The sequence below is a fragment of the Pleuronectes platessa genome, chromosome 21, assembly GCF_947347685.1.
Source record: "Pleuronectes platessa chromosome 21, fPlePla1.1, whole genome shotgun sequence".
NCBI lineage: Eukaryota > Metazoa > Chordata > Actinopteri > Pleuronectiformes > Pleuronectidae > Pleuronectes > Pleuronectes platessa.
Genome location: NC_070646.1, coordinates 20,550,181 through 20,577,867, shown reverse-complemented (window position 1 = coordinate 20,577,867; position 27,687 = coordinate 20,550,181). Strand labels below are relative to the sequence as shown.

At 39.1% G+C, this 27,687-nt stretch overlaps 2 protein-coding genes across 5 annotated transcripts in view; both read left to right on the top strand.

Moving 5' to 3' along the window:
- ccdc57 (coiled-coil domain containing 57) overlaps window positions 1-18,988 on the top strand; it is a 32,068-nt gene extending 13,080 nt beyond the window's left edge. For all 4 annotated transcript variants that reach the window (XM_053414406.1, XM_053414409.1, XM_053414408.1 and 1 more), the window contains exons 2-4: window positions 2,996-3,104; window positions 13,552-13,709; window positions 18,604-18,988. In XM_053414406.1, the coding sequence (XP_053270381.1) occupies window positions 3,012-3,104; window positions 13,552-13,709; window positions 18,604-18,607 (255 nt within the window). In that variant the 5' untranslated portion in view covers window positions 2,996-3,011 and the 3' untranslated portion in view covers window positions 18,608-18,988. The remainder of the gene's footprint in view (window positions 1-2,995; window positions 3,105-13,551; window positions 13,710-18,603) is intronic.
- Window positions 18,989-21,244: 2,256 nt separating this feature from the next.
- fasn (fatty acid synthase) overlaps window positions 21,245-27,687 on the top strand; it is a 52,894-nt gene continuing 46,451 nt past the window's right edge. Inside the window, exon 1 of the mRNA XM_053414086.1 lies at window positions 21,245-21,539. The gene's annotated coding sequence lies outside the window, so the exon portion shown is untranslated. The remainder of the gene's footprint in view (window positions 21,540-27,687) is intronic.

The window sequence follows — 27,687 nt, the reverse complement described above, 5'->3', positions numbered from 1 at the left end:
TTTGACGTACGGCCGCACGCCGCCTGACCCGGATTATAATAAACAAATGATCACTGGTTGGACCGATAACCCTGTCATCGGTCTCACCACAAATGAGATAAATATATATATAAACGAAATACACAGGTTGCGTACAATAATCTGTATTACACAAAACACCGTCAACCCCACACATCACCTCAGCTCGTGCCCGCAAACAAAGGCGGACCCGTTAACATAAACACGCTATTTACACAAATCACAAACATCAATATCTACCCACCCCAGGTTCATAACATAATCCCCAAGCAATGTTCCAAACAAAAAGACTGCAGGTGTGGCGTGGTGAGTTGTCGCAAACAATCCAAACAACGTCCACGCTGTCCTCACCACCTTCCAAGTGCCCAGAAAATGTTCAATACTTGCGTTAATCCATTAAACGACTCCCAGGCAATAATCCCATTTCGGCAAGAAAATCCCATGTAGGTCTTAATTGATCTCCGTTCCCTCGAACCTCTGGAAGCACCGCCGGCCCGCACAACCAAAAAACCAACACCGCGGGACGTCACTTCCCCCATATTTATCATATTTGCCGTTAAAGAACCCCATATCATAACACATATAATAAACAAATACATACAAAGATCCCTTCCGTCATCCTTATAATTTGAAGGCGTCTGACCAATAAAATATGTACATTTTATTGATACATAAAGTGCACTTAGGTGACCTTTATAGACTGTGACGTATTTTTCGCTCGAAATCCCATTCGACGCCATCTAGTGTATCGTTTCTGACATAGAGGAACCAAAACAGTTTTTCGGATGGTAGACATGCCAGATACCCAAATTAACGTGTAGAACCACTACAAAAGTTGAATTTTCATAATATGTGCCCTTTAATATTTTCTTTATTTCAAGTTTGATGTGAACATAGCAGTCAGGCATCTTATTTCAGAAACAATGAACTGTAACAGTTAGGTTACCAATAAAAGGTAAGCCTACTACTTCTTTGCTTTCAGCCAGCTACTCAAACAGATAAGTAACAAAATAACAAACAAACAAAATACACAGGCAAGTGTCGGCCTACTTTGAAATAAATTAAACACAGAACTTTGTAGGGCTATTTGAGTCCTCCCCATATTTGTGGAAAATGTATGAAATAAGAAGTACCCTATTTTGAAATAAATAAAAACATATTAGCCTAATAGCTTAAAAATATATATTTTAGTTGGCGAAATATTAAAACAAAAAGCGATACTGAAGCTAGGTAGAAACCAATTGCAGGTTCTGCTCTGATCAAGAAGCTGAGGCGCTGATCTCTGAGCAGCTGAGACCAGAGACCAGAGACCAGTGAAAGAGTTTTCACTGTTTCCATAGTTAAGTTTCCATAGTTAAGAAGCAGTCAGTCACTGAGCGGCTGCTTCACGTGAACGAGCTCTGATCTCAGTGTCTCTCTGAGCGATAGTGATGTGTCGTTCGTGAACGATTCGTTCATTTTGAACGAATCCTTACAAGGACTCGGTAGTAACGAGTCCTCTCAAAGAGAGATTTGTTCATTTTCTCGTGGCCGCGCATCGTGACTGTTTCATAGGCTGATGCAAGTCACGTAAAAAAGGATTCAAAGACTCGTATCCGGCAGATGAACGAATCATTGATCCGAAGACTCTGTTGGCAGAAGAACGAATCATTGATCCGAAGACTCTGTTGGCAGAAGAACGAATCATTGATCCGAAGACTCTGTTGGCAGATGAACGAATCATTGATCCGAAGACTCTGTCGGCAGATGAACGAAACATTGATCTGAAGACACGTTCGGGAGGTGAACGAGTCTTTGGATAATTTTCCACGTGACCTGCATAGACTCAGAAGAGGAAACAGAAAGGAAATGTTTTCCTCGTTCACTTTCACGGGACTAGGTTTAGTAAGAAGTGAATGATATTCGTTCACAAGTAATAATTACAGGTTTCGTTATTTTAACTTTTTTGTACTTTACTTACAGTTCAGTGCAGCGTAATTGTTTGATATCTTAACTTTTTTGTAATTTACTTACAGTTCAGTGCAGCGTAATTGTTTGCCATGATAATTAAATGCTAGTGTGATAATAAATGACCATTTCAAATCATCCAAACTGTCATGATACATTATTTTAATGCAGGAATTTCATGTAGGAAAACACAGCCTTGATAAAACTTTCGAAGGCAGAAAAACAGACAAGCTGGTTCGGCTGACTAGAGAGGAAAAACCCAGCTGCTGTTAACAGGCACCGCCTCCATTATCTCCCACCAAGCGCGTTAGCTCGTGAGACCGCAAACAATACACTTGAATGGGAAAACAGCAAGAGGGATCATTCCACGTACGTTTTGAATATTTAATGGAGTGAAGATATAGTTTTGATATGATAGAGAAAGTCCATCTTTCAACAAAATTATCCATTCTAGCCAGAATATACTGTAACAATTTGTACTTGAAACATGTAAAAAAAGTGCCTTAATCGAGATGCCACAGACAGAGCTATGCAGCTCAGGCATTTCGGAGAAGGTCAGAATTGGAGAAACCAATAAGCAAACAGGTCCAGAAGGGAATGAATACAATCTAACATCCACAAAATAGCCAACAAACATCATCATACAGGTAGGACAGACAAAGAGGAGTAATTCAGTGAAAAACAAAATGTTCTGGCAACTCAAGAGGTGAAAGACATAGACAAAGCTTTAAATACACTTGGACTATTTAGCAAATGAGACATAGGTGAAACTGGTGGGAAAAACTAGAATACAGTGGGAAAGTCTGTACAGACTTATAAAATGGGTAACAGAAACAGGTTCAGAGCAGAAGGTAATAGGCTGATTCTAATAGCTTTCTAAAACTCAAACGCTTTTCTAACCATATTAATGGTATGATATAATTATCTCTCTCTGTGTGTGTGTGTGTGTGTGTGTGTGTGTGTGTGTGTGTGTGTGTGTGTGTGTGTGTGTGTGTGTGTGTGTGTGTGTGTGTGTGTGGTCGGATGGTAGCACTTTGGCTGGTGAAATGGAAAAGCAAACGGATGAGAATGAGGGGATTAAAAGGAATTTGCAGTGTATTATACAAGAGCTACAGGGAGAGATGACCCTTCAGAAACAGGTGAGCACACACACACAGACACACACACACACAAACACACATACATAGATTTAGAAAACAAAGCAGAACTGTAGTCGGGTTGGGCAGGGAGATTATCGTTTGGACCTCTTTGCGACACAAAACAGTGGATGTTTGGACCACTATTTGGATCTCGGCTTAAGAATCGCTACAGCCCTACCACATAGTTGTCAGTGACCCACTAAGGAAGATACCAAACACCAATTAATGTTAGCAGATGTTGACGACCACCAGCGGATGTTGGCCATATCTTTAGTTGCGACCCGTAACGTCAAAAGGTGTTTCGGCCTTATAATCAGAAGGCACCCTCTTCTGTGACTTTTTCTTATTCAAATAAATCATGCTAAAGGGTAGCTGATTCATTTTTGATAATGGAAATATAGCAAACCAAAGTGAGTCCTTGTTTCTTGCAGTAAAATGCACTAACATGCAGACGCATGTAAAATGTCTGCATGTCTGTAGCTTCAGATTTTCATCTACTGCAGTCATCGTCCAACATTTTCCTGCAAATAGAATGAATGGATTATATAAGTTACAGTGTTTTAACAAAATAACACCTACTCACACACGGGTCATGTATGATTTAAGAATTTTGTAAGAGCCACCATGCAGCCTGCGTGTGTGTAGTTAAATATTAATGTTGGTTTGATTTTCTTATATTATCCCAGTTTGTAGTTTAAGTTTTATACAGTTAAATGTATTTTGTATAGTGTGTCTGCTATATTCAATTATATTTAATTTGGGCATTTCTTTTGCGACAGTTGATGAGACCGTAAGGCGGTTTATCACACATGCGCGTGGTGGTTAGTGAGGAGTATGAGATCGTGGTGAGTGTGGAGTCTGTTGAGCCGAACGAAATAAGTTTGACCATGAAAGCGTGATATCGTGACAACATTACAATGAGAGACTGATACCCGTTGAGGAAAAGTAGTTTAAACTTTCACAGACTGTTGTAGGAAACTCTGTTGGATACTTACTGCCAAGACTGCCAAACATTTTCCTGTTTTGGTGACAGTGTATCCTCTTTTCTACAATTAATAATAGGGCTGCAACTTACGATAATTTTCATAATCAATTTATATGTTTTTCGATCAGTTATTAATCGGATACAAATATAAAAGCTACATTTAACCCTTTCCAGCAGTTTATGCGAAAGTAACTTCACCTGCTGTATGTATTACAGACACCTTCAACTTAATGATGATAATTCCAGTTATAGATATTTACAATTTAAGTGTGACTGGTCATAAATCAAGTTTAAGATGTCTTAATTCACTTAAATCAAGAACCCTAAACTATGTTTGAACTAGTCATCCTGGTGTTTTAAATATCACGAAATTGAATAATAAATTGTGATAATTAAATTGTAGATGTCTTAAACTGGAATTAAAGATTACATTATAATATAACAATATTTCAACTAAATCGTAGATATCTAAGTTACGTTCCCGTCTAGGGGGGTAGGAGTGCAGTATAAAGTATAAAACTTGTTCCCTCCCCGGCAACCAAACCTGAGTCGGAACACTGATATTCAGTAACGAGAGGTAATTTATTACTTACACAAAGATGTGAGAAAAGTGCTGGGTAAACCTACTGAAATAAACAAATGAATCAAAAGACATTAACTAAAGCTTAACCTCTTAAGCTTTATTCCTATCTTTATCCAAGAGCGTTGTCTTTCAGTTTGAGTGCGTGACTTGTTGAATTTATGTTCATATTTTGGATTACTTTTAATTATAACCCTTCCCTTGCACTCAAATAACCCCTGTATGCACTTAAATTTGCTCTGCTTCTGCTCAAACTGTATGCTTGCACTCAGATATATTTTTGCTCGCACGGATTTCCTGCTCTCCTGCAAGTTTTAGCCCTTCTCTGCGCTCGTGAATTGTCTGCTCTCAAAATTCTCCTCGGCTCTCTGAATTTTGTTGTATGACAACCCTCTAAAAATTCCCCAATCAATACAATGCCAGGTGTAGTGTTGACCACTGGTCAACCAATGAAACAAACCCGTCTTGTGCGGGCGGTTACTCTTAATCCGCGTTTATCCTCTCCCGCCCTCCATTGCTTTATCATATGGGCTTCCCCTTACTTTCTCTATAACTTTTTGGAATAAAAGGACATAATGTGAAGTTTCTTCTACGGTATGGGGTACCAACAACATAGTCAGTTTCACTTAGCTTACTTTTCACAACATACGGACTACAAAGCTTTGCCTGAAGGGCAGATTGGAAGATGAAAGGGTGCGGAGTAGGAGCCGACACAAACACAGGAAGGCCTTTATCCAAATAAATCTGATTTGCAGTGTATTTCCAATGCACAGAAAGTTTACTTCTTACTTGCAAAAAGTTTACATATTTGATTAAAGATTAACATTCGGGAATCTACTAAACTTGAGCCAAATTACAGACACTTGAAGTTGCTTTAAAGAAGAGAATAAAGTCAAACAAAGATTCAAAAAATTGCCTTCATTTTGAATTGACTAGCCCCTATACTTTTGCAAGACCCAGGCCCTAATCCTCTTGCTAATTTTTCCAAGTACCTCCTTTAGTCACCGAAAGACCACTCCCACATCCAGCTCATTTATAGAACATCATAATGATACCAATTGAAGGCTTTCAGCTCAAGTTTTACTTAAATTATTATTTAAGTAAAACTTAAATAATAATAAAACCTTTTTAATTAGGTTTTGCCAAATGTAAGACCAATTACAGCTCTTGCAGTCGGCTTCGTCTAGATGTGTAGTTAAACTTCTGGAGAGGTGCATGTAAGGCTAAGGTGTAGGGTGTAGGTGTATGAAATTGGCTTTACCCTTCCAGACTGAGGTAATGTTCTCCCCTTAGCCATATATCCAAGGTTCAATAACGGCGTCAGAGAATATGTTAGGCTGCGATGCAATAGAAGAGACATACAGTTCGATTAATAATTTACATTTTTATAGCGCCTTTCAAGGGACCCAAAGACGCTTTACTTGTTTAAGGACAATTTAATGGTAAATGGTCTGTATTTATATCGAGTTCTTTTAGTCTTGCTGACCACTCAAAGCACTCAAAGATACTGATTCAGGGTTCTGTATCCTGCCCTTTGCGCTAAGGCTTGCAGATTGGGATGACTGGGATCAAGCCTTTGTACTTCTGATTAGAGGACGACCACTTTACCCCCTCAGCCACAGCTTCCCAGGTGACAGAGACAAAGACAAGGACAGACTGTAATAAAAAAAGATGAGTTTTAAATAGTTTTGAATGTCTACTCTAGAGGAATGTGACATTGCGAATCTCTGTTGGCAGAGAACTTCAGATGGTGTTGGCCACCACGCTGAAAGCTCTGTCCCGTAAAAGTGATGCCTATTAATGCACTGTATGAATATGGTTGTTAATGGGTAAATGGCAAAAACTGTACTGTAAAAGGCTTTGAATGGTCATCAAGACTACAGAAGCACTATATTAATACAGACCATTTACCATTTAAAGCCTGCAGTCTGGTGTTGGGGATGGTAGATGGTAGATTTCTGTACAGGATGTGGGGTTAAGTAGGTCGGATATTTATTGCAGATAGAGGCCCTGGAGGGATTTGTAAATGAGTAGGAGGCGTTTTTAGGGGATCCAGGAACAGGTGAGAACCCAGCAGGAGTTTTCAAAAAAATGTATATCTCATCAATACATGTTACTCACTTGACTTCTTCCCCGAAGTCCCTTTGCCTAATCGTCTGCAGATCCAGGGTGGCTGCGGCCACATCGTGGATTATGATCTGGGGATTGCATATCAGAGATCGTGATGTAAAGACGGATCCTGTATGGCGGATTCTGTATCGTGCTGGCTGATCATGGTAAAAATGGCAGATACTGTATCGTCTTGGCAACTGATAATGGTGCTAGACCAGGATTGAGATGGCAACTGATGGTTGATCATAATGGCGGCAGTGGACAATGACTGTGGACTATAGTGGCATCCAATCTTGATGGTGGATCCTGATCGTGGTGGCTGCTGACCATAGACTATGATTACAACAAGACTGCTTGATATATAATATATCTCCTCAGATACTCAACCATTTGTGACAATAATCCATAAATTCATTGACCTTCAGTTATGCTACAAGGTGTTTATTCTAATCAATGCTACAAATACCCTTATCTTTCTGATGTTCTTCTTTACACGTGGCATCTATTGCACTTCTATCCGTCCTGGGAGAGGGATCCCTCACATGTGGCTCTCTCTAAGGTTTCTGCGTTCTGTTTACCCTGTTAAAGGTTTTTTTTAGTAGTTTTTATTTACTCCTGTTGAGGGTTAAGGACAGAGGATGTCACATCTTGTTAAAACCCTATACAAATCAAATTTGATTGATTGATTGAGGGCCCCTCCAACACAATGATCAGAGCAGAAGCAGCAGTTGGTTTGAACCGTACTGGAGTTGCCTGTGTCCTCCCTACACTACTGCTGACCTGCACTCACTTTAACTAATAGACACCAACACTCATCACAAGTTATTAAGACCTTATCAATGCATAAAGTTTACTTTAAGTTTGTTTGATTCACTCCAGAGTTTATTAGGGCTGCATTTAAACATTATGAAAAATGAGTTGTCAAAATGTTTGCAGCCAGGACTTAAAGTGACCGGAGTAGCACGGATACATGATCAAACACCATAGATTAATGATTAATTACACAATCCTACGTTTGAAATCTAAATCATAACCATCCTGTTTACTAAGGTGATTACACATACCCTGTGCCAAATGTTTAATAATCATTGAAGATTTCATTTTAACAGAGCAAGAGAGTTTTTTGTTTTTATTGTTTTGGTTGTGTGTGTAATTGTTTTTACTCTAATTCGAATGTCAGACTGAATACTCTTAAGAATTGAAAGTTCATTGCTCTTTGTAAGGGTATACTTGCAGATATATGCTCTAATATTATTATCTCTTCAATGGAATGAAATTGTTTCAAAATTATGACTATATTATCTATCACAATAATTTCTGGGACAATATATCATCCAACAAAATATGTAATCATGACAGGCCGACCCTAATATTTAAAAAAAATGCACCATATTAGAGGTTCTCCTTGCACGGTTTACAGATTTAGTAGTACAGATTTTTTTACAGAGAATTTCTTTCATGTCCAAGCTAAATTGGGATTGTAGACAGACATATCCCTAACTGAATCAATATTGATTCGAACAAAAACCTTGTGACTCAGAATCAAATTGATTTGGTTATCAGCATGAACTTAACGTAAACAAAGTAAAAGTGCTGAATAGCCAATTTTAGAATAATATATGACAGGATTCTCAGAAGTGGATTAAATCTGCTGTCAGAGGGTCACTGCATGTGGACAAGTTAGAGGACCTGCTTAGAATGATTCTCTTGAGTGAACTAACTTGTAGGAGATTGATGCCAAGGGAGACTGTACAGATGGTTCAGTCAGGAGAGCTAGAAGGCCCAACTAAAAGGTAGGGAAAGGAGAGGTATTATGTAAGAGGAAGTACCTTGTTTACTTGTATTGTGATTGTTATCCTTTAAATGTTCTAATTATTACCAAAATAATTAGTGGTAAAACAATTAAGATGGGAAAAAATATAAATTTTGTGATGATGCCCCTTAAACCAGTGCTACTAGCAGCAAAAGTTAGTCTAGAGCCCTAGGGCGTGGCGGCGGCAAAAAAAAGAAAAAGAGGGGGTACGTGTGCCGGAGCGTTCTCCTGACTGCCTCCTCCAGTCGTGCGATCGACCCACACTGCCTTTGCGATCAACTGGTAGATTGCAATCGATGTATTGGGCACCCCTGGCACAGACACTCGACAATGGTTAATTAGATAATATTAGATAATTTCCTACGGCACACCTGACGATCTCTCGTGGCACACTAGTGTGTCGTGGCACACTGGTTGAAAATCACTGTCTTAAGCAAAGCTGTGTCAGTGGATCCGATGGGAGGGGGTTCAGAGCAGAAAGTTCTATTGGACGGAGCTGTGTGACGTTGAAACACATTGAACCAGCTTCGTTATAAGAGCCGCCTGCCATCTCCAATTATCCACACCAGTGGTACGAAGAAGACCCTACATGCCACCTCTCTCCTTCTCATACCAACGTAAGCCTCATTCAGGTGTGCTGCAAAACAAGCCCAACACAAGGCCATTACACCTGCCGACACACTTTGGTGCTGATGTGCTACTCTGGATACCAGGCAGACATCTATTCCTTCTCTATCAATCCATCCCACAACTACAGAAGAGTTTGTCAGTGCATGTGCGCACTAAACAAGTAGCCCTTAGCCCTATTAGAATGTATTCTCTGCCATGTTGAGGTCATCTGCAGAAGTTTTGTGGGGAAGTCAAGCCACCAGGCTGCTTAAGGACTTGGGAGTTTGGGGTCAAGTCCAACAGCAAGCCATTAAAGTTCCATCCACTGACGCTGACCGGGCTCGTCAGTTGTTTTAGATCAAGCGGAGAGATACCATCTTGGCCCTAAAATAACAACTGCACGATTAGGGGGAGTAGAGTGAGTTAAAGCAAATGGTGGCACACCTGACATGCCAGGTGTTGGAGATGAGCCCTCTGGGGGTCTTGTGGGCCCATCATTAAAACTCCTATGAAGGAGGGTGCCCACCTGATGACCCCAATGAAGTGTTTTTACCCCTTTGCACGCCGCTTCAAATACCATCATTGCCTCCACCTGGAAACCCTAAAGGCCAATTTATGCTTCTCCGTTTTGACGGACACGGACAGATAGGACCGCCTTCTTTGCCGTGGAACGCCCTCTCCGGGCTCCACGGAGAGCTTTTCGTGCAGCTCTGATTTTTCTAACTACACGTCGGCCTGGCGGAGAGCCTACGGATAGCCATTGGCTGTGATTGGTCGGCTAACGACAGTACTTCGGAACGACATCATTTCCGGACCTCTTCCTGTTTCATTTCCTATATAACAATAAACCCAAACACAACTACGATTCTACGATTAATGTGACAAGTTTGTTAAGCCAGCGGAGTAGTCCGGCTGACGGTGGCTGGTTAGAGCCCTGACGGCATGTCTGTATGATCACATACGGTTATAACGAACTTTCATAACGGCGATAGCGTCCCAGCCACCATGCTAACTGCGGTGGTAACTGTGAAAAAACATGCTGTCACGACTTTAATTCCACAGCTATCATGAGACTGTTTCTCAAACACCGACAGGTTAGAAGCAAACACTTGGTAGTAGTTAGTAGGGATGGGCGTTCGATTAAATTGTCTTCGTCGATCGTCGGGAGAGTTAATGATGAATTTTCGATTAATCATTAATATTTTCAAGTTAAAAAATTCACTATTTATAAGCTACATTAAAATGCAGTGGGAAAAAAAAGCGTGTTTCCTCATTGAGATCTTTATTACAAGATGAACAAAATATGCGCTGCCGTAATCTTAAGCAGCGGAGCAGACAGCTAGAAGTCGGTGCTACTAAACATAACTGACCCTCGTTTTTTTTTTCTCCAAAATAAAATAATAATAATATAAAAAAACATAATGTTAAACAACAACTACAAATATATAATACTTAGGTCCGACAGGTTTTGCCAAATGTAACTCAAAACTATCAAACAAGGCACAGAGTCAAGAAAGCTTCATAAAAATAACCAGTAACTCACATACAACTTCAGCACCAGCCTACGGATTTGTGTTGAGAAAGATGAGCATGTTAAACTGCTCTGGGGTCAGAGGCGAACGCAGCCTGGTGACCGTCAGTCCAGCCGCCGAAAAACCCGCTCTGAGGGGACTGACGTCGCCGTGATACACAGGTAGCTCCGTGCTAACTTGGCTAGCCTGGCCGCGGCTCCGGTGTTTTTGCTCCCCTCGTCCGTGTCAGACAACGCAGGCTCCTCGTTTCCCCCAGCCTCTGGAATATTTTCACAGTGTTGGCAGTGAACCAAGTCCTTTTTAACTCAAAATGGTCCCACGCAACACTTCGCAGTGACCTCTTCATGTTTACTTTGGAAATGGAACTACACGGTAACTCGCAGCCAGTCGCAGGTAACTGAGTAGGACTGTGGCGTTTTTTTCAAACACTGCCCCCCGTGGTCAAATGTGTAATTAGCGAATTCCTCGATGAAAAAATTATTTCATCGAGGAAATTCTTAATGATCAATTAATCGATCGTCGATTAATTATGCCCATCCCTAGTAGTTAGTATGCTCTAAGTCCCTGCTAACTGTGTGTGTGGAAGCTGGGGGGAAGCTAGCTGCCCCGTGTAGCTTCAAGCTGTTGAATTAGCAACGCAGTTCGGAAACAAGACCAGGGAACCGCTGCGCTAAGAAACGATAACATCAGCATTATGACCGGCTGGGTGTCACTTTATTTTATTGAGTTGCCATCGTAGACTGTGTGTGTGGAAAGCCGGGAGCAGGTAAATAATGAACGTGAACTTCTTCTGAGAACTCATGAGGTAGGCTTCTCTAAGCTCGTCTTCTGTTGCGCCACCTACTGTTCTGGCGCCCAATTGTTTTCAGCAACGGAGAACTATAAATCAAAAAGTGTCCGTCCGATCCGTCCGTCCGTCTGTCCGTAACGGACTCGTAGAAGCATACATTGGCCTTTAGTTGGCATTAAGCAGTCCTGTAAATTATAACATGGCTAAAAGTCAGTCTACAATAATAAGTGCATGCAGACTCACCACAGTTTACAGGTCTATTGGGACAACTCGTATATAGCTATCATCTACTTTACTTTTTTTTTAACTTAAAATAACCTATTTGTGCATGTTATAATAAATTGATTTGCACAAAGTAAACATTGTTCACATCTTCCAGTCTGATCGGAATCATTGTAATCATGGCCTACACATTTAAGACAAATGTAGTTTCACTTCATCCACTATCTATCATTGCTGTCTTTGGAAAATGTTGGACAGTATGTAAGATAGAGAGCAGTGAAGTCCCATATTTGTGTAGTGTATAGTAACCAAGCAGATGATTGGTAGGGGAGAGCGGGGTAATGTGGGACATCGGGTGATGTGAAACACCCCCTGTATTTAGGCAACGGAACACATTTGTGGTCATGTGACCATTATGTTTTCAAGCCCCTCCCATTCCCCCCTTGCCATGAAGGAGAAGTTGGTGCTGGTGCTGTGGAAAGGATGTTTTTTCACAAAAATTTGTTTTTTGCATGTAAAAGTAAATTTTCTTGCTTTGAACTTAATCAACTGTTGTGTCAAAACAAATTGAATCAGGTAGAAAAACTTATATCATACATGTTGGTGAACTTCCAACATATAAAACCATGTGATTGATGCTAGCTGAAGATTAGCCTGAATTGCTAAAAGATGTTGTTTTTCTAAAATTGTGGCTTCGGGGTAAAGTGGGACAAATGCTGTGGGGTAAAGTGGGACAGTGTCTCACTTTACCCCACCATGAAGCACAAGTTAAGTTTAGTCTTAAATATATTTTAGTGTTATATTACATTATATATGTTTTATTTTTAATGTCATAAACATTGTAGAAAAGCCATCATGCCAAGAAATTATTCACCAGGAAGACAACCTGGGGCCAAACACCTCTTGCAGAGATGGAGAGTGCAGCCGCTGAGGTCATGCAAGGAAAGAAGTCCTTAAGAAAAGCTGGAAGGGATAGAAATATTGATAAGACAACCCTCAAAAGAGTCATAAAGAAAAGAGAGAAAGGGAAAGTAAAATCAGTAGCCTGGGGTGCAGTAGCTGAGGCAAAGAGAATATTCACAGATGAGATTGAGGAGGAATGTTTTGGAATGTGTGGTTGTCAGGATTTTATTATAATATGTGTTGTTATGGTAGTTTTAAAGTGGAAAAAGTAAGTGGAACACTTTACCCCGTAGCTGGGGTAAAGTGGGACACAAGACCACTTTTTTCAAAACGATAATATTTTCACTGCCCTTTGTCCTGAAGACATTCTGATCATTTCCATTGCTAGAAAACATCCTGAATTAATGGGAAATGTGTACATTTTACTGATATATCATTTTAGCTCGCCTAGAGGGGAGCAAATGTAAAAACTGTCCCACATTACCCCGCTCTCCCCTACTACACTGACTAGTGGTAATTGCAATGCTTTGAATGATGAGTTTTGTTATAGTGACTACATAAGTGGTACCAAACATCTGCTTTGTTATTGTACGGAAAAGCATTTCGAGTGACTAGAAAAGTACTTTATAAATACAGACCAATTATCATAGTGCTATAGAAATACAGACCAATTCTCAAAGTGCTATATAAATAAAGACAAATTACCATATCACAATACATGTAACAGTGTTATAATCTACACATAGTCATGTATCTGGTTGCTCTCCTTTGAAAAACAGGAGATTACAGCAGTGTTGCTGTCTCGAGGTATCAAGATGAAGAGATGATGGGATCTCACTGTACATTTAGAAATGATGTTATCGTCCCCCTTGTTGCTTCATGTGTGTTGTTCCTTGTCCAGGTAAAGATGCTATCTAAAGAGACTGAAGTTCACTGCCAGGCTCAAATGCAGGCTACAGAGGCTTTCCAAACATTGAAAGAGTTCTGTCATCACATACAAACCCAGCTGCAACACCAAGACCAGGAGTTCAAAGTCCTCATTGCTGTCAAGGACCACAGGTATGGTGTACCTGTAGTGTATGTGTGTCTGTGAGTGTGATTGGTGGACATGTATTTCCGGTGTGCTGACTATATTCTGTCTCAGGATAAAGGAGCTTAATAATGAGGTGAAACAAATGGCAAAAAACTGAAAAAAATACAGAGTAGGAAAACATTATCAAGTGAGTGGTCAATAGCACAAAGTCCTCAAGCATTTATTAAGTAAGAATTTGCGAAATTGCTTTTAGCAGAAATAAAAATGATGAGTTGACTGTGACATCAGGTGCTTAGTGGTGCCATCCTTTTATCAACTAAAATCAAGATGTCAAACTTAAATTCAGTAACTCACACATAAATTGTCCTGTGTATCGCCCAGGTTCTGTCATGCTAGGCTCTTTTCTCTGGTACCGCTCTGTCTATCTCTTTCTGTCTCTGGCGGCTTTCTCTGCCACATTTAAGCATGGGAGTGATTAGCCAACTGGAGGTGCTCTCCTGATCCATCTCCACGTTGCTGTAATGACAAATATGCATACAGTACATACAGTAATACTTCTGAAGAATGGAAGTGAAAATTTCTAGTCAACTTGTGCACAAAAGCCAAAACAAGCTGTCTAAATAAGTAAATATTTCTCCAAATGTCTAATTGAATGACTGTTTCTATCAAGATATAAGAAAGTGCTCTAGGCTATGAAGTAGTGTGATGCAAAACTAGAGGCTCGGTGTCACACCTTCACAGAGCTAATGCAGAAGGCTGAGAAACGCATTGACAAACTACAGGAGAATAGTGAAGTTTTGACTGCACAGGTACGCTGGTCTAAGAAAGACCATCAAAAGGCCATGGAAGAGAAAGATGCGATAATTCAGAGGTGAGACAAACACTAGTTCAAAAGACGAAACGAAAGAAAAATATCTTCATATCGGCATTAACCAGAGAAAGTGTGTTATACAGTGCCTTGCATAAGTATTCACCCCCTTTGGACTTTTCTACATTTTGTCATGGTATAACCACAGATTAAAATGTATTTCATCGTGAGTTTATGTTATGGACCAACACAAAATAGTGCATCATTTGGAAGTGGGGGCAAATATTACATGGATTTCACAATTATTTACAAATAAAAATCTGAAAAGTGTTGAGTGCATATATATTCACCCCCTTTACTGTGAAACCCCTAACAAAGATCTGGTGCGACCAATTGCATTCACAAGTCACATTTGCAAGTCACATAATTAGTAAATAGGGTCCACCTGTCTGCAATTTAATCTCAGTATATATACACCTGTTCTGTGACGGACTCAGAGTTTGTTGGAGATCATTACTGAACAAACAGCATCATGAAGACCAAGGAGCTCACCAAACAGGTCAGGGATAAAGTTGTGGAGAAATATGAAGCACGAAAGATAGCCATCCACAACCATCTAAAGGGACCTAGGCATGACCCTGGTTCTGCGTATTTGTTCAAGAGATAGTTCAATGGAATAGTGAATATTAATTGTAGAAAGCCTCATACATATGAATGGCAAAAATTATGCAATTTTCCTCGGAAGAATAACGATGTGCATATCTCAAATGTTTTTACCATAGGAAGAATTGAATTACAGATATCTGCAATATATATCTAGTAAAACTATTCAATAATTAAAATGTTAAAGGGATAGTTCACTGAAAAATTTAAATTAACTCATTTACTCACCACTATTCTCACCAGACATTGCTTTTTCGACCTGAGCCTTTGTTGGAAATATAAGACTCAACTTTTCAAATATGAAAGTTAGTTTACGTATATAGTCACCATCAATGCATTGGATTTTACGTGGAAAGTTATGTTTGCTGCTAGTCCTGTAACACAGTCAAATGACAGTAGAAATCCTGAACTGTCGTCAATAAAGCAGTTTTGTACTTGTAGTGACCCTGTTTCCTATCGAAAGAAGCCACTGCGGGCAAAAATTAGGAAATGTCCAGTTTCCAAATCAAAGGTGATTTATTACTTATAATCAGCAGGGTTTCCAAAACAAACAGAGGACAACCACTTTCTCTGTCGTAAGCCTCTTTCCCAAAAACATAGACAATAATAATTGCTATGACAACATGAATACCTCAAGGTACAATGACATCTGGCATGAGGTGGTGATCAGACCGGTCCTTCAATACTTTTGAGTAAATGATTGCATGATGAGTAACAGTTTTCTTGGGTTCTGAGGTCCCCCACTAGCAGCACACACAAACAGGGAAGAACAAAGAGTGGGGACAAGGTGTCCAGACAAAACATACAGATCACATGCTTACAATAAACCAGTGTAATATCAGTTTTAACCAATGGGACATGACTCGGTACACAAAACTACACAAAACTAGTCCAAAGGGATCTTTAGATTGCATTTACTAGAAAGTTGAAAGCCTTCTCAGTGGCAATAACTCATGCCACTCACATTAAAGGCGGCTCTGGCCGATGTGCCCAGTCAAAGTATATGATAAAGTGTTCAAAGCTATTCAAATTACCATTAAGATAATGATACAACAGTATTTATTGTATAATACTGTTTTAGAAATGAGGCCACTCTCGGTCGAAGGTATTAACTTAGGCAGCAAGCAATTCACTAATAAGCTTATTAGAAATATCTAGCATCACAACATTTCCCTGAGCGGCTGAAACAAAAATATGTTATTTGAGATTATAGTGAGGATAAAGTGAGGAAAATAAGGAAACTGATCTTATTAGATCCTTCCTAAAGCAGAGGTCAAGCATGATGAACAAAAATGCCCTGAAACTTTTCTCGTTACTGGACTATTTTATACTCATTAAATGAAACCCCTCAGTTATTTATTTTATAATTGTTTTTACCTTTGGGCTTCTGATGTTAGTGTTTATTTTATCTCACTACTGTAGCAACACTGATGTCAACTTTGATACATGAAATGCATTGAGGTATGTATTTTTAACAATACATTTCAATAAAAAAAAAAAAAATTAAAGAAAAAAAAGAAAAATGAGATGTTGGCGAGCAGCACAGAGGCAGCAGAACATCATGAAACGTCTGCTGAAATTTTTGATTGGGTAGCTCGCTTCATTTTATAATTCCCTTACTGGCCTAATTTTTTTTAATGAGTTTGTTAATCAGGAGGTCAGGAAAAGAGCAGGTGATGTTTTTTACCAGGAAGACAAACACAGATTTGACCCGCTCTTATCTGCCTGTGATTGGCTTAGAGGCAGACTAGTGCAGGTGGTGCTTTTGCTATCCTAGGAAAAAACATACTTGCAGGACACGAATGAATGATACGCACAACAGGTGATAAGTGGGGGGACACTATGCTGATATGCCGTATACCTGCATATACTCTGCACCACATGCGCTGCATTACAGAGACAAACAGCTATGTAAGAAAAGTCTAACCTGTTATTTAGCTTATGATGAGAAGTGTACAAATTTTGCATATACACATTTCAGGACGAACCAGTAGAATGTCCTGCCTTGCCATTCTCTTGCAGGCATACAACGCCGGCATCCGTCTTTTGCCTGGACTGGCTATTTTTGGCTAAGAAGTAGCTTTAACCTTATTAAAAAGTAGCTTATTTAAACCATGTATATTCTCTCATAGAATATAATTTAGTTACGATGTATTTATATTTACATGTATTTTATTTGTTGTTTTATTTGTTCTATTCGAGGGGTGACAAACCTTCTTTTCCACTTTGACATTACAGACAAATTCACAGAATGCCCAGATGTCCCAATTTTCAAGTAGCACTTAAAACCAGCAAGCATTTGTATGTCTGGAGCGGAGTGCAGAAGTAGTCTCAAAAGTCCACACACATGTGTAAGCTGATAAAATATAAAATATATATATTATTAGGGTTGCAAAATTCCGGGAATAATCAAAGTTGGAAACTTTCCATGGGAATATACGGGAATTAACGGGAATTAACGATAATTAACGGGAATAAACTGGAAATGTTGTGGGTAATTTATACTAACTGTATTTGCCTTGTCATATGAAGACATAAATATAAACATTTTGTTTTGTCATAGGATGATTTGAGCCCTGAGGAAACTTTGGGCACTTGACTATATGCTTCTGCATCTTTGTGTCATTCTTAACATGGGTCTTTGCACAGTATTTGCAAATGTACACAGCCTTTCCTTCTACATTGGCTGGGGTGAAATGTCTTCACACATGAGATAGTGCACGTGGCATTGCTCTGTAGAATAAGATGAGAAAGAAGTTTGTAAAAAAAAACTAATGCAATGCCAGAGATATAAATGGTTAGCCAAACAGTTGGAATCGTCTGTAAAAATATTTTACATTGATGGATAAATGAATAGAAATAGGCTAGATGAACTGATGAACAATCCTCAATCAGCATGCTAATATATTTTCCCAGTAATATTATCGAAACTTACCTGACTAGTCCTGCACACTACAACAGGCCTCAATAGCCCTGCTGTAGTGTGCAGGATGTTGGGAATTATCTGTGCATGTGATGGAGAAATGCATAGTGGAGGGTTGACATTCAACATGCAGCGTGTGCTGCATTCCATACATCTTTAAACTAGATTTTTTAATGATGTTTTTATTGCTCAGCAATTAATTTGCATAGTTTTTTTTCCTTCAAAATTCCCCAAATTCCCGAGCTTAACTTCCCATGGAAAGTTTCCAGAAATTTACCGGAAATTGTCCACCCCTTTGCAACCCTGTATATTATTCAGTTTGTGATATGTGTATGTATAAAAATCTCCATATTTTTCCTCCATATACAGTATACACACACACATATATATGTATATACTTTATATGGAGAAAAAAGGATGCAAAAAATGTAATTGATGGCCAGACACCTCAGACCACAGACACATTTTGACACTGTGTTATATGTGACATCCATTGAAAGTGTACCTCTCTTGTCTTTACCTTAAGGTAACGGTAAGCTGAGCAGGAGGGAGACAGTCTGGTGCGGTGGTGCTGAAGTCCAGATGAGGGTGCATGGTGTCGGTGCTCCCTTTCATAGCCATTCACTAACTGAGGTCCAGCACAGGATGAACCATGGTCATGTCCTTCTCAGCCTGTGACAGCAGTAAAGCATACTCCAAGGATCTTGAGTAGCATAATTACATTTTGAGATAAAACTCAAAACTCATAATATATTTATATTCTTACAGCTCCTATCATCATCAAAGCTCCCATGTCTGAGCAATTGACTTCAATTTGAAAATAAACCTATAGGCTCCTATTTTCAAATGTAAGTATTTTTGGGGCAAATATTTTTGTTTTACTGTCTTGTGATAAACTAATATTCAAAACATTATTGCAAGATTCGTTCTTCAGATTGTATTGTTTACTTGATTGACATATACACATACAAATCTAAGAGTAACGCTGCAGTAAAATGTGCTATGAATACTAATATCTGATACACAGGTATACTGTGCATGAATAATAATTATAATCATCGTAATAATTATATTATTATGAATGTTAGAAGTCCAGCTTTTCCTGTGTAAACAGGGATGCTAGACTTGGAGCCTACATGTGGATGAGGACATAGATAGGCCCTTTGCAATGTTTACAGTTGCAAGGGCGGCATGTGGTAGCATATCAGCCCATTACTGGCAGCTTGAATACAATAAATTAAAAGGGTGTTATTGCAGTAGAGGGAATTATATGTACGAGTATCAGCGACCCTTTGCTGGGCTGCCTAATTTAGCTCAAACAAGCTTTATTAGATGGGTAATGGAATTACTTTCAATGAAACATTGGCTGCAAAATTATTTTCTCTCAAACACATGATCTGTGAAATGTACTTCTGCTAAAGAATATGAGACAAGAAATAAATTTCAGAAAGAAGAGCTATATATGTTAAACTCAAATCTTATACTTGGTGATCATTGTGTTTATCATTATTTATAATTTTTTGACATAACAAACTGATAAAGAAGGCTGGCTTCGTCATTGGCTGAAAACCATATTTTTTCAAGTGGTGTTGTAGAGGGAGGCACTGAACAAACTGTTATCCATCATGGACAATGCCAAGCACCCTCTCCACCACTTATTGGACAGACAGCGGAGAACTTTCTCCAACAGACTGGTTCAGGTTCGGGTTCCGCAAGGACAGATACAAGAATCTTTCCTGCCCAAAACAATAGACTGTACAATTTCTCACCTCTGTCAAAAGGTGAACCCTCAAAACCATTGGCCCTATAGTTAAGTCCACACCAAAACTCCTGCAATAACTGAATACATTTTGTGCACATCTTATATGTATATTTTACTGCACATTTTATGTTCATATTTATTGATATTTATTTTTTAGTCATGTTCCTAACTTTAACTTTGCAAGTAACTGCTGCAAATTTGCATGCTTGTCTCTTTTGTCGTGTTTTGTTTTTCGCTCTATGTGCAATGACCTTTACATGCTGCTGTAACACAATAATTAATTAATTTGGGATCAATAAAATCCCTCCATCTGTCTGTTTGTATATCTATCTATCTATCTATCTATCTATCTATCTATCTATCTATCTATCTATCTATCTATCTATCAAGCCAGTCTATAATTAAAAAGGTAATCTATGATTTCATCCAATGAATCCATTCGTCTGCTTCTGAACAAGGGTCACAGTGTGTTTATTAAGCCTGTTATTACTGGTTTACCACAGTAGGTCAATGGTAAAAAGAAAAGCAGGCATGATGTTTCGTTAGAACATCATGCTATGTGAAGTCATGAACTCCAGTAACCCAGAGGAGTCAGACGAGCGTTCCTGTCTACGTCATCATCAGGGCCCCGCCCTGTAATCACCCTATCTCCCAGCAGCACCCTCCCGCCTATTGTCATTGGATTAAACCTCACACCTCTACCCTGTGATTGGCTAATTTATATGCTTCCCAGAACACTTCGGCGTGTGTACCCATGTTTCCCAAACCGGTTCTGCACTTTAACGTTAGGAAGCCTAGCAGCGTAAAATCCAACAGGAACATGTAAAGCCTGATAGGCTGCTTTTTAAAAAAGGGACGAATGCCTGAAGAACTAAAGCATATGATATGTGGGTCCTAGGCTGTAAATGGTACAAGTTAGTTAATGAGAGGTGTCAATAACGCGCACTACGAATGTTTCACATTGCCAGTTCCACAATTTATAATTATTCATAAACAACAGGACAAGACACCACTCAACGGGGTCACTATATAATATTAAACCCTAAAATATCAACATGATTTGGCATTGTCATGAAGAGGTTATTAACGTACTCTGTACAATTTCTCAATACCACTATTACCGTTTATACATTTATTTTGAATGATCTATGGATTAACTTGCAACTACTTTATCCCATAAAGATATCAACAGACAGGAAATGCGTTAAGTTAAACGTTCTTATTGCATCTTTGGGTAGAAAACTTTTAATGCAAACCGATCGTCTGATGCAGCTATCACGAGCAGTCTGGGTATTGTAGGAGGAGGGGGAGTATCTGAACTCCAGTAACCCCATCTCCACAGTTTTTTTCTTCTGTTCGACTATACGGGGGCGTTCAACGAATTACTCCATCACTGGCTGTATCTAAGAGGCCTGCCTCTTTTCTCATTGGACTGTACGAGCTGTCAGCCCATGTGGCGTGGCCAGACAGAATGTGAGACATTTAAATTCATCAGAGAAAAAAAATTCACTGATGCACCGAAGGTTACCCTTCACACAGGGGAAACGACAGAGGCAGCCTTTCCTCCCTACAGTTTAGGTTCGAGGAACACTACCGTGGACTATCGAGGTGTAGCTAACTCAAATAACGAGACAATACATCTCACCAAGTGGCCCGAAGTAGTGATTTTGCAGAGACATCACACCGTCGGTGAAACACAGGTAAGTTCACTAATGGTTACTAGCTTTGGAGTTCAGATAGTTATGTCGTCACTAGCATGCATGAATGTGTCTCTTACGGTGAAAACCTGTTTATGTAATTTGTTTACAGTTAATGGCAGTGTTATATTAAACTAAAACTCCATTAATTTGGCATGGTAAGGCAATTTTATCTATGAAAGGGATGACTGGACATAGTTTCTTTGGTCAATAGTTTTGTTCACCTTGAGATCACCATATGCAAATGTAACTCGTTCGTTTCCTCTTGATGGAGTTTAACTTTGTTGATGGCTCACATTCAAGCCAAAATTAGGAATTATTTCTCAGTAGTAGCTCATTCTTCATATATATATATATATACATGTTATACTATATTATATAAAGTTTTTATTATGACCATCAACCTTTTTAAATTACCAAAAATGTTAACAAAGATTGATAAATGCCGCAACCCCAAAGTCATCGGGGTAGATCTTATTGATTTACTGTACTCAGAGTAGCTTAGACTGGTACTTATACTGGATAATTGGGGGGGGGGGAGAGACAAGATCTTGTAACAAATTGTAAGAAATAAATGTGTTACTTAAGAAATACGTTACTTTCGTTACTTTCTCAACAGCCATATAATCTTGTACAACATATAAATACTCAACATACTTTCATGTCCAATTAGTAGCTGAACATTCAACATGCACACTGTAACAGTAGTTAAGGGAATGTTTAATATAAGCTGTGACATACCTCTGCATGCATCTGCATCTGCAAGAACTGGATACGTATTGCAGCAAAATAATCCCCAAAAATAGTTTTTTTGCAAAGATCACCAAGAGATAGCTAAAAAAGTGTGGACAGAGCTCCTCAACATAGTCCATTATTACTTTTTGTATAGTTGATTTCAAGCCAAAAAGTGTCGAAAGTCATTTAATACCTGAGTGACAGTACGGCTGGTATTCAAATATTTCTGAGTTTGGTACATCTGAAGAGAGTGATATGTGACCATTGGGTTTCATATTATGTAATAGAAAAAAAGATGTGGTTAAACTAGTGCAATAATAGCATTCAAGCTACGTAACAGTCAGTGGTGGAAGAATTTTTCAGATCCTTAAGTATTTTAAAATCATTACCCATATGTGAGCTGCTTTTAGACATGCATTGAACTCCAGGGAATCTCCGTAAATTCTCGCAGAGGGCTGTCACGAATGTCTAAGTGTGAGCCCCCAGGTCGACCAAATGTCTAAATGAGCCAGCATTCCTCGGAACAGACGCAACAATTAATACAAAACCAAATTACAAAACTGCCTCTCTCTGCTGCAAAACCTCTGACCTGAAGGCTCCGAAGATTTCTATTTTGTTTTGAATGCGTTGTAGTTAAAGAATTAAAGTTGGCATAAATAATTCTGAGGCACGACCAAAACAAATTAACCCCACCCTTTACTCATCCTTCAGAAGCTCTATCCCCCACATTCATGCAAACGCATTGCCATGGCAGCCACTGGTCTCAAAAAGATGAAATAAGCCACCTCAGACATAAGGAAATGTGACAACATTATACTGACTTATTGAATCTCTTAAAACGCAAAAGTTTATTAACGTTACCCACCTGATAAGCAGAAAAACTGGAGCCTCCTCATCCCTTTTCGTCCCCTTCATCTGTGGTGTCTTCACAGTTGAAACGCAACACTGATGTTCACACAGGTCTTCCCCCTTAATTACTTTCTTATCTTCATTGGGTTAGCTATGAAAGTTATAGTGGGAATAACATTCTGTGAGATAGTAGTGTTAACATTTCCAGTGGCTAACAGTAGTTGTGTCACTTTGTAATACGTTATCTGAGCTTACATTTGAATGTTTTCCTCCAATCTCTTGATAGTAGAAGGCAGAAGAATGATGGATTAGAGTACCTATAGCCAAAGAGGATGTTAATGACTGTTCCCAGAGAAATCGCTGTATTCCCCCTGTCCTGTTTACAAGCACAAATACCCACGTTGCTTATTGGTTTGAATAGTGATGTGCTCCTCGGGTAGCCCGGTTTTCTTTGTTTCCCAGATACAGAAACAGGCCTGTGTATTTAAATAAGTATTAGAATTTGATTAAAAATTTATAATTCAAGTTTTTTTTGTACAATCCTTCCAGGCTAGCAGTCTGTTGATAACAGTCAAATATTGATCCATGTTTTTAATTTATTTTTTAATAATAATAATAATAATAATAAGTCCTTTATTAGTCCCACAATGGGGAAATTTGCAATATTACAGCAGCATAAAGACATAAGCAGTAATGAGTAGAAAAATAAAATAAATATAGAAAAATAAAAATGAAATTAAACTAATAATTGTAATTGTACAATGTAAAGAAATATATTATGTTAGAGAATTAGTACAGTGAATTGATTGCACATGAACCGTTTATATTACACAGACAGAATACTGCACAATTGAGATCTGTTAAAGTGATCTGTTTATAAAGATAAGACCAAAGGCAAGGGGTCAATAATGTTGGCTTCCATCTGGACCGACAGTGAGTTCTGTCTCCCCAGTGACCCAGTTACAAAATTTCCATATTGTGCAGACCAGTAGTAATGCTGGAAATTGGGGAGATCAAGACCCCCCATGGATTCTGGCTTCATGAGCAACAATCGACTAATCCTGTTATTATTTCTCCACGTAAATTTAGAGATATATTTGTTAAGGGAGTTGGATAAATTGTAGATAAATAAAATGGAAAAATTTGAAAAATAAAAATACCTTATCCCTGGTTTCTTCCTATCCGGTAAAACACTAGAGTGCACCATTTGCAGATATCCATTTTGATCTTATCTACATGAGGGTTGCAGTTATCCTTCAGCAAATTATCTAAATGTGGTGTAATAATTATTCCCAAATATTTAATTACATTGTAGCATTTTCTGTTGGTGTCATATGTAGGAGGCAAGAGTTGGATTTGTTAAAATAAATTTGAAATCCTGAATTTTTTCGATATTGTTCTATTGTGCGACATATACATCAATACATGAAGGATCCATAAATATGTTAAAGAAGTATATTGTTATTTGTTGGTTATGATGTAATGGGTTTGTATTTTGGGAGGGTTATTTGGATTATTTGTAATTTATTGTTCACTTGTGAAATCCTATTAATTTGGCTCATAGGTCATAATGATAGGGGTGGGGTTTCATAGTTGGATCAAGCACCTGTTCACCTGTGTAGGAAGGAAAAAGGGTGAGTAGGGACGCAATTTTTGTTGACCCCTAAACTTCGTTACGCAAACTGCACTTTTTTCGTTTGATTGATTTAATCTATGAGTTGTTGCATGGTCCAATAAATGGATTTTCTTTTTCTTTAATAAAAGTTTAAAATGCATTTTTTATTGATTGCAGTACAGTTGTTACAATACATGTAACATTTTTGGATCATTTAGATATCAAATTATGTCATATAAGGATAATTATATAAGCATGAGATTCGTACTCAAAGTGTGTGTGCACACAAAAGCTGGAAATGGCGTACGCAAAAGAAAATTCAGATTTATAAAACCGTGCGCACACAGAACTTAACGCAATGTTCACTTTATAAATCACAGTCCACCTGGAAACTTTCGTATTGGATCTTCCTCATATCCCGCACTTTACACTCCCACTTTCATCCATAAATGGTCAATTCAAAGCATCTCATGAATATTAAATTAGGCTGCTGACCAATGGGTTAGCACCGTGAATCATGACAGAGTCACAGCTTCAAGCGATGTAAAGAGGAAGCAAAACTTTCCGAAACTGAGATCAAGGTGTTTGTTAATAAGGGGGAGGTGAGGAGCGATTTTGTTGGACAGCAGTGATGTCACTAACATAATTATGATTATATGATATGGTAATGGAACAATGCTGCTGCTGCTGTTCACACAGTGAGCGAGAGGGAGGGCTATAGAGAGAACTGTGCCTGGAATAAAAAAAATCGAATTCAAAGGTGGAGGCAAAAAAAAACACACTGTCAGAATGTGAGTGAACTTGTTGTATCGCCTGTTGGTATTTTAATCATCCAAAACTGCAGGATTATTAAATGAAGAGACAGCTGTAATGTCCCAAATGTATAGGAGATAACAGAATTATTACTATAAGCTAGTGTTTGTACTGGGATGGTTAGGTTCAATCTGTGTAATACTGGACTCAGTTCAGTACAAAGATGCAAGATCAACGATCTATTGGATCTATATTAACAAATGAGTCATGATCATGGGAAAAAACGTTGTGATTGTTGAACCCTCGTTTACTCCTCATCCTTCCATTCGTGCTCATCCATCGCGCAGCATTACGAGTGTCCCGGCAGTATTTATACATTTAAAGGGGACAAATTATGAAAATTCCACTTTTGTAGTGCTTCTACACGTTAATTTGGGTATCTGGCATGTCTACCGTCCCAAAACCTCTGGAAAAAAAACAACAATTTGTTGTCAGCCACACACAACCTAACTCATCGACCTACAGGAGTACATAAAGACTGTGATAGCTTACATCTCCAAATGCATCAATGATGTGACTGTCACTAAAGCCATCACTTGTGCTAAAATAGAAGCCATGGCTGACAGGATAGGTTCACAGACTGCTGAAGACCAGGAGCACTGCCTTTTAGAGCCGGTGACGGAGCAGAGCAGAGTGCCACCACCATTATACCTGTGCCAAAGAAGTCATCTCCATCCAGCTACAATGACTACTGCCATGTTGCACTGACTCCCACCATCATGAAGTGCTTTGAGAGGCTGGTCATGCATCACATCAGCAATATCAGGAGAATACGTCCCCTTCTCACCCAGAAGACGGCCTAGAACAGCCAGGAGGGAAGGCACCTCCCTCCCGGCTGGTCTACCTGCTCGTGACATCCGACCTCTGCAGCTCATCCAGAATGCAGCAGCTCAACTGGTTTTTCACCCTACCTAAATTCCCTCGCCCTACTCCGCTCCCTTCACTGGTTACCGGTTCCAAAACACTACTTGCATACCATGCTATGAACGGATCGGGCCCATCCTACATCCAGGACATGGTCTAACCTTACACACCAGCCCCTTCACTCCGCTGTGCATCTGCCAATCTGCCGGCTGTTCCCTCTAGGGCTGAACGATTTGGGAAAATAATCTAATTGCGATTCTTTCCCCAAATATTGCGATTGATATTTAATATGCGATTTTTTATTTTATCCTCTTTCCCCCCCAAAAAAAACGTAAGGAATGATTTAAATATGACCACAACACAATATTAGATACATTTAGTGTACAATATTCTTTCCCACATTTTTATTTAACTGCTCATTACAGAAACAAGAACAACAAATCGGTGTGCATTTAAGTAATTTAATCAGAGTCATTGTAACTATAAACACAATGCATGCCCTTTTTAAACACTGTGTGCAAAATTTACCATCTTAAGAAAAAACATTTTTTAAATTATAGGTGTCTTACTGCTCCCAAGTCAGTAACATTTCCAGTGTTGGGAAGGATACTTTCAGAACGTATTCCGTTACAGAATACAGAATACATGCCCAAAAATGTAATCTGTGAAGTATACCGTTACATTAACTAATCTGAGTAGCTTTGTGAATACTTGGATTACTTCCACATTGAATTGCATTTTATAAGTGTAGGAATGCGGCGTTGTTATAGTAAGTGGAGCAGTAGCAGTTTAAGCTCTCTCTCCGCAGATGCGGCGGGCCGGCTGGATGTGCTGGAAGGGCAGCTTGCGGATCAGCAGCTCCGTAGATTCCCGTTCATGTCCGGGTGGTCGTGCAGCGGTATGGAGGCACCGGGCCTCAGCAGGAACACCCCCATAGTGAAAACATCCGTCTCGCAGATGTGCATGTAGGTGACCGGGGGGCTCTAGAGCCCCGCCGCCCCGGAGCTCGGCTTGCTTTTCCGGGGAGCAATTTTCACTCAAAACAGGTCAATCTGAGAAGGGCTGTTTTAGGGTAAAAGGGGTGCTGTTTTAAATGATCCTTGTGGTATTTTGACCAAACATTTTTACAGACATTTCATTAAGACCTCAAGGAACCATATCAACTGTGGTGAAATGGGCATAATATGTCCCCTAACCCTTATATGTTAGAAGCAATATTTGAAATTCTATTCTGAATTTTACAGGGAATCAATGCAGAGAATCCAAGACAAGTTA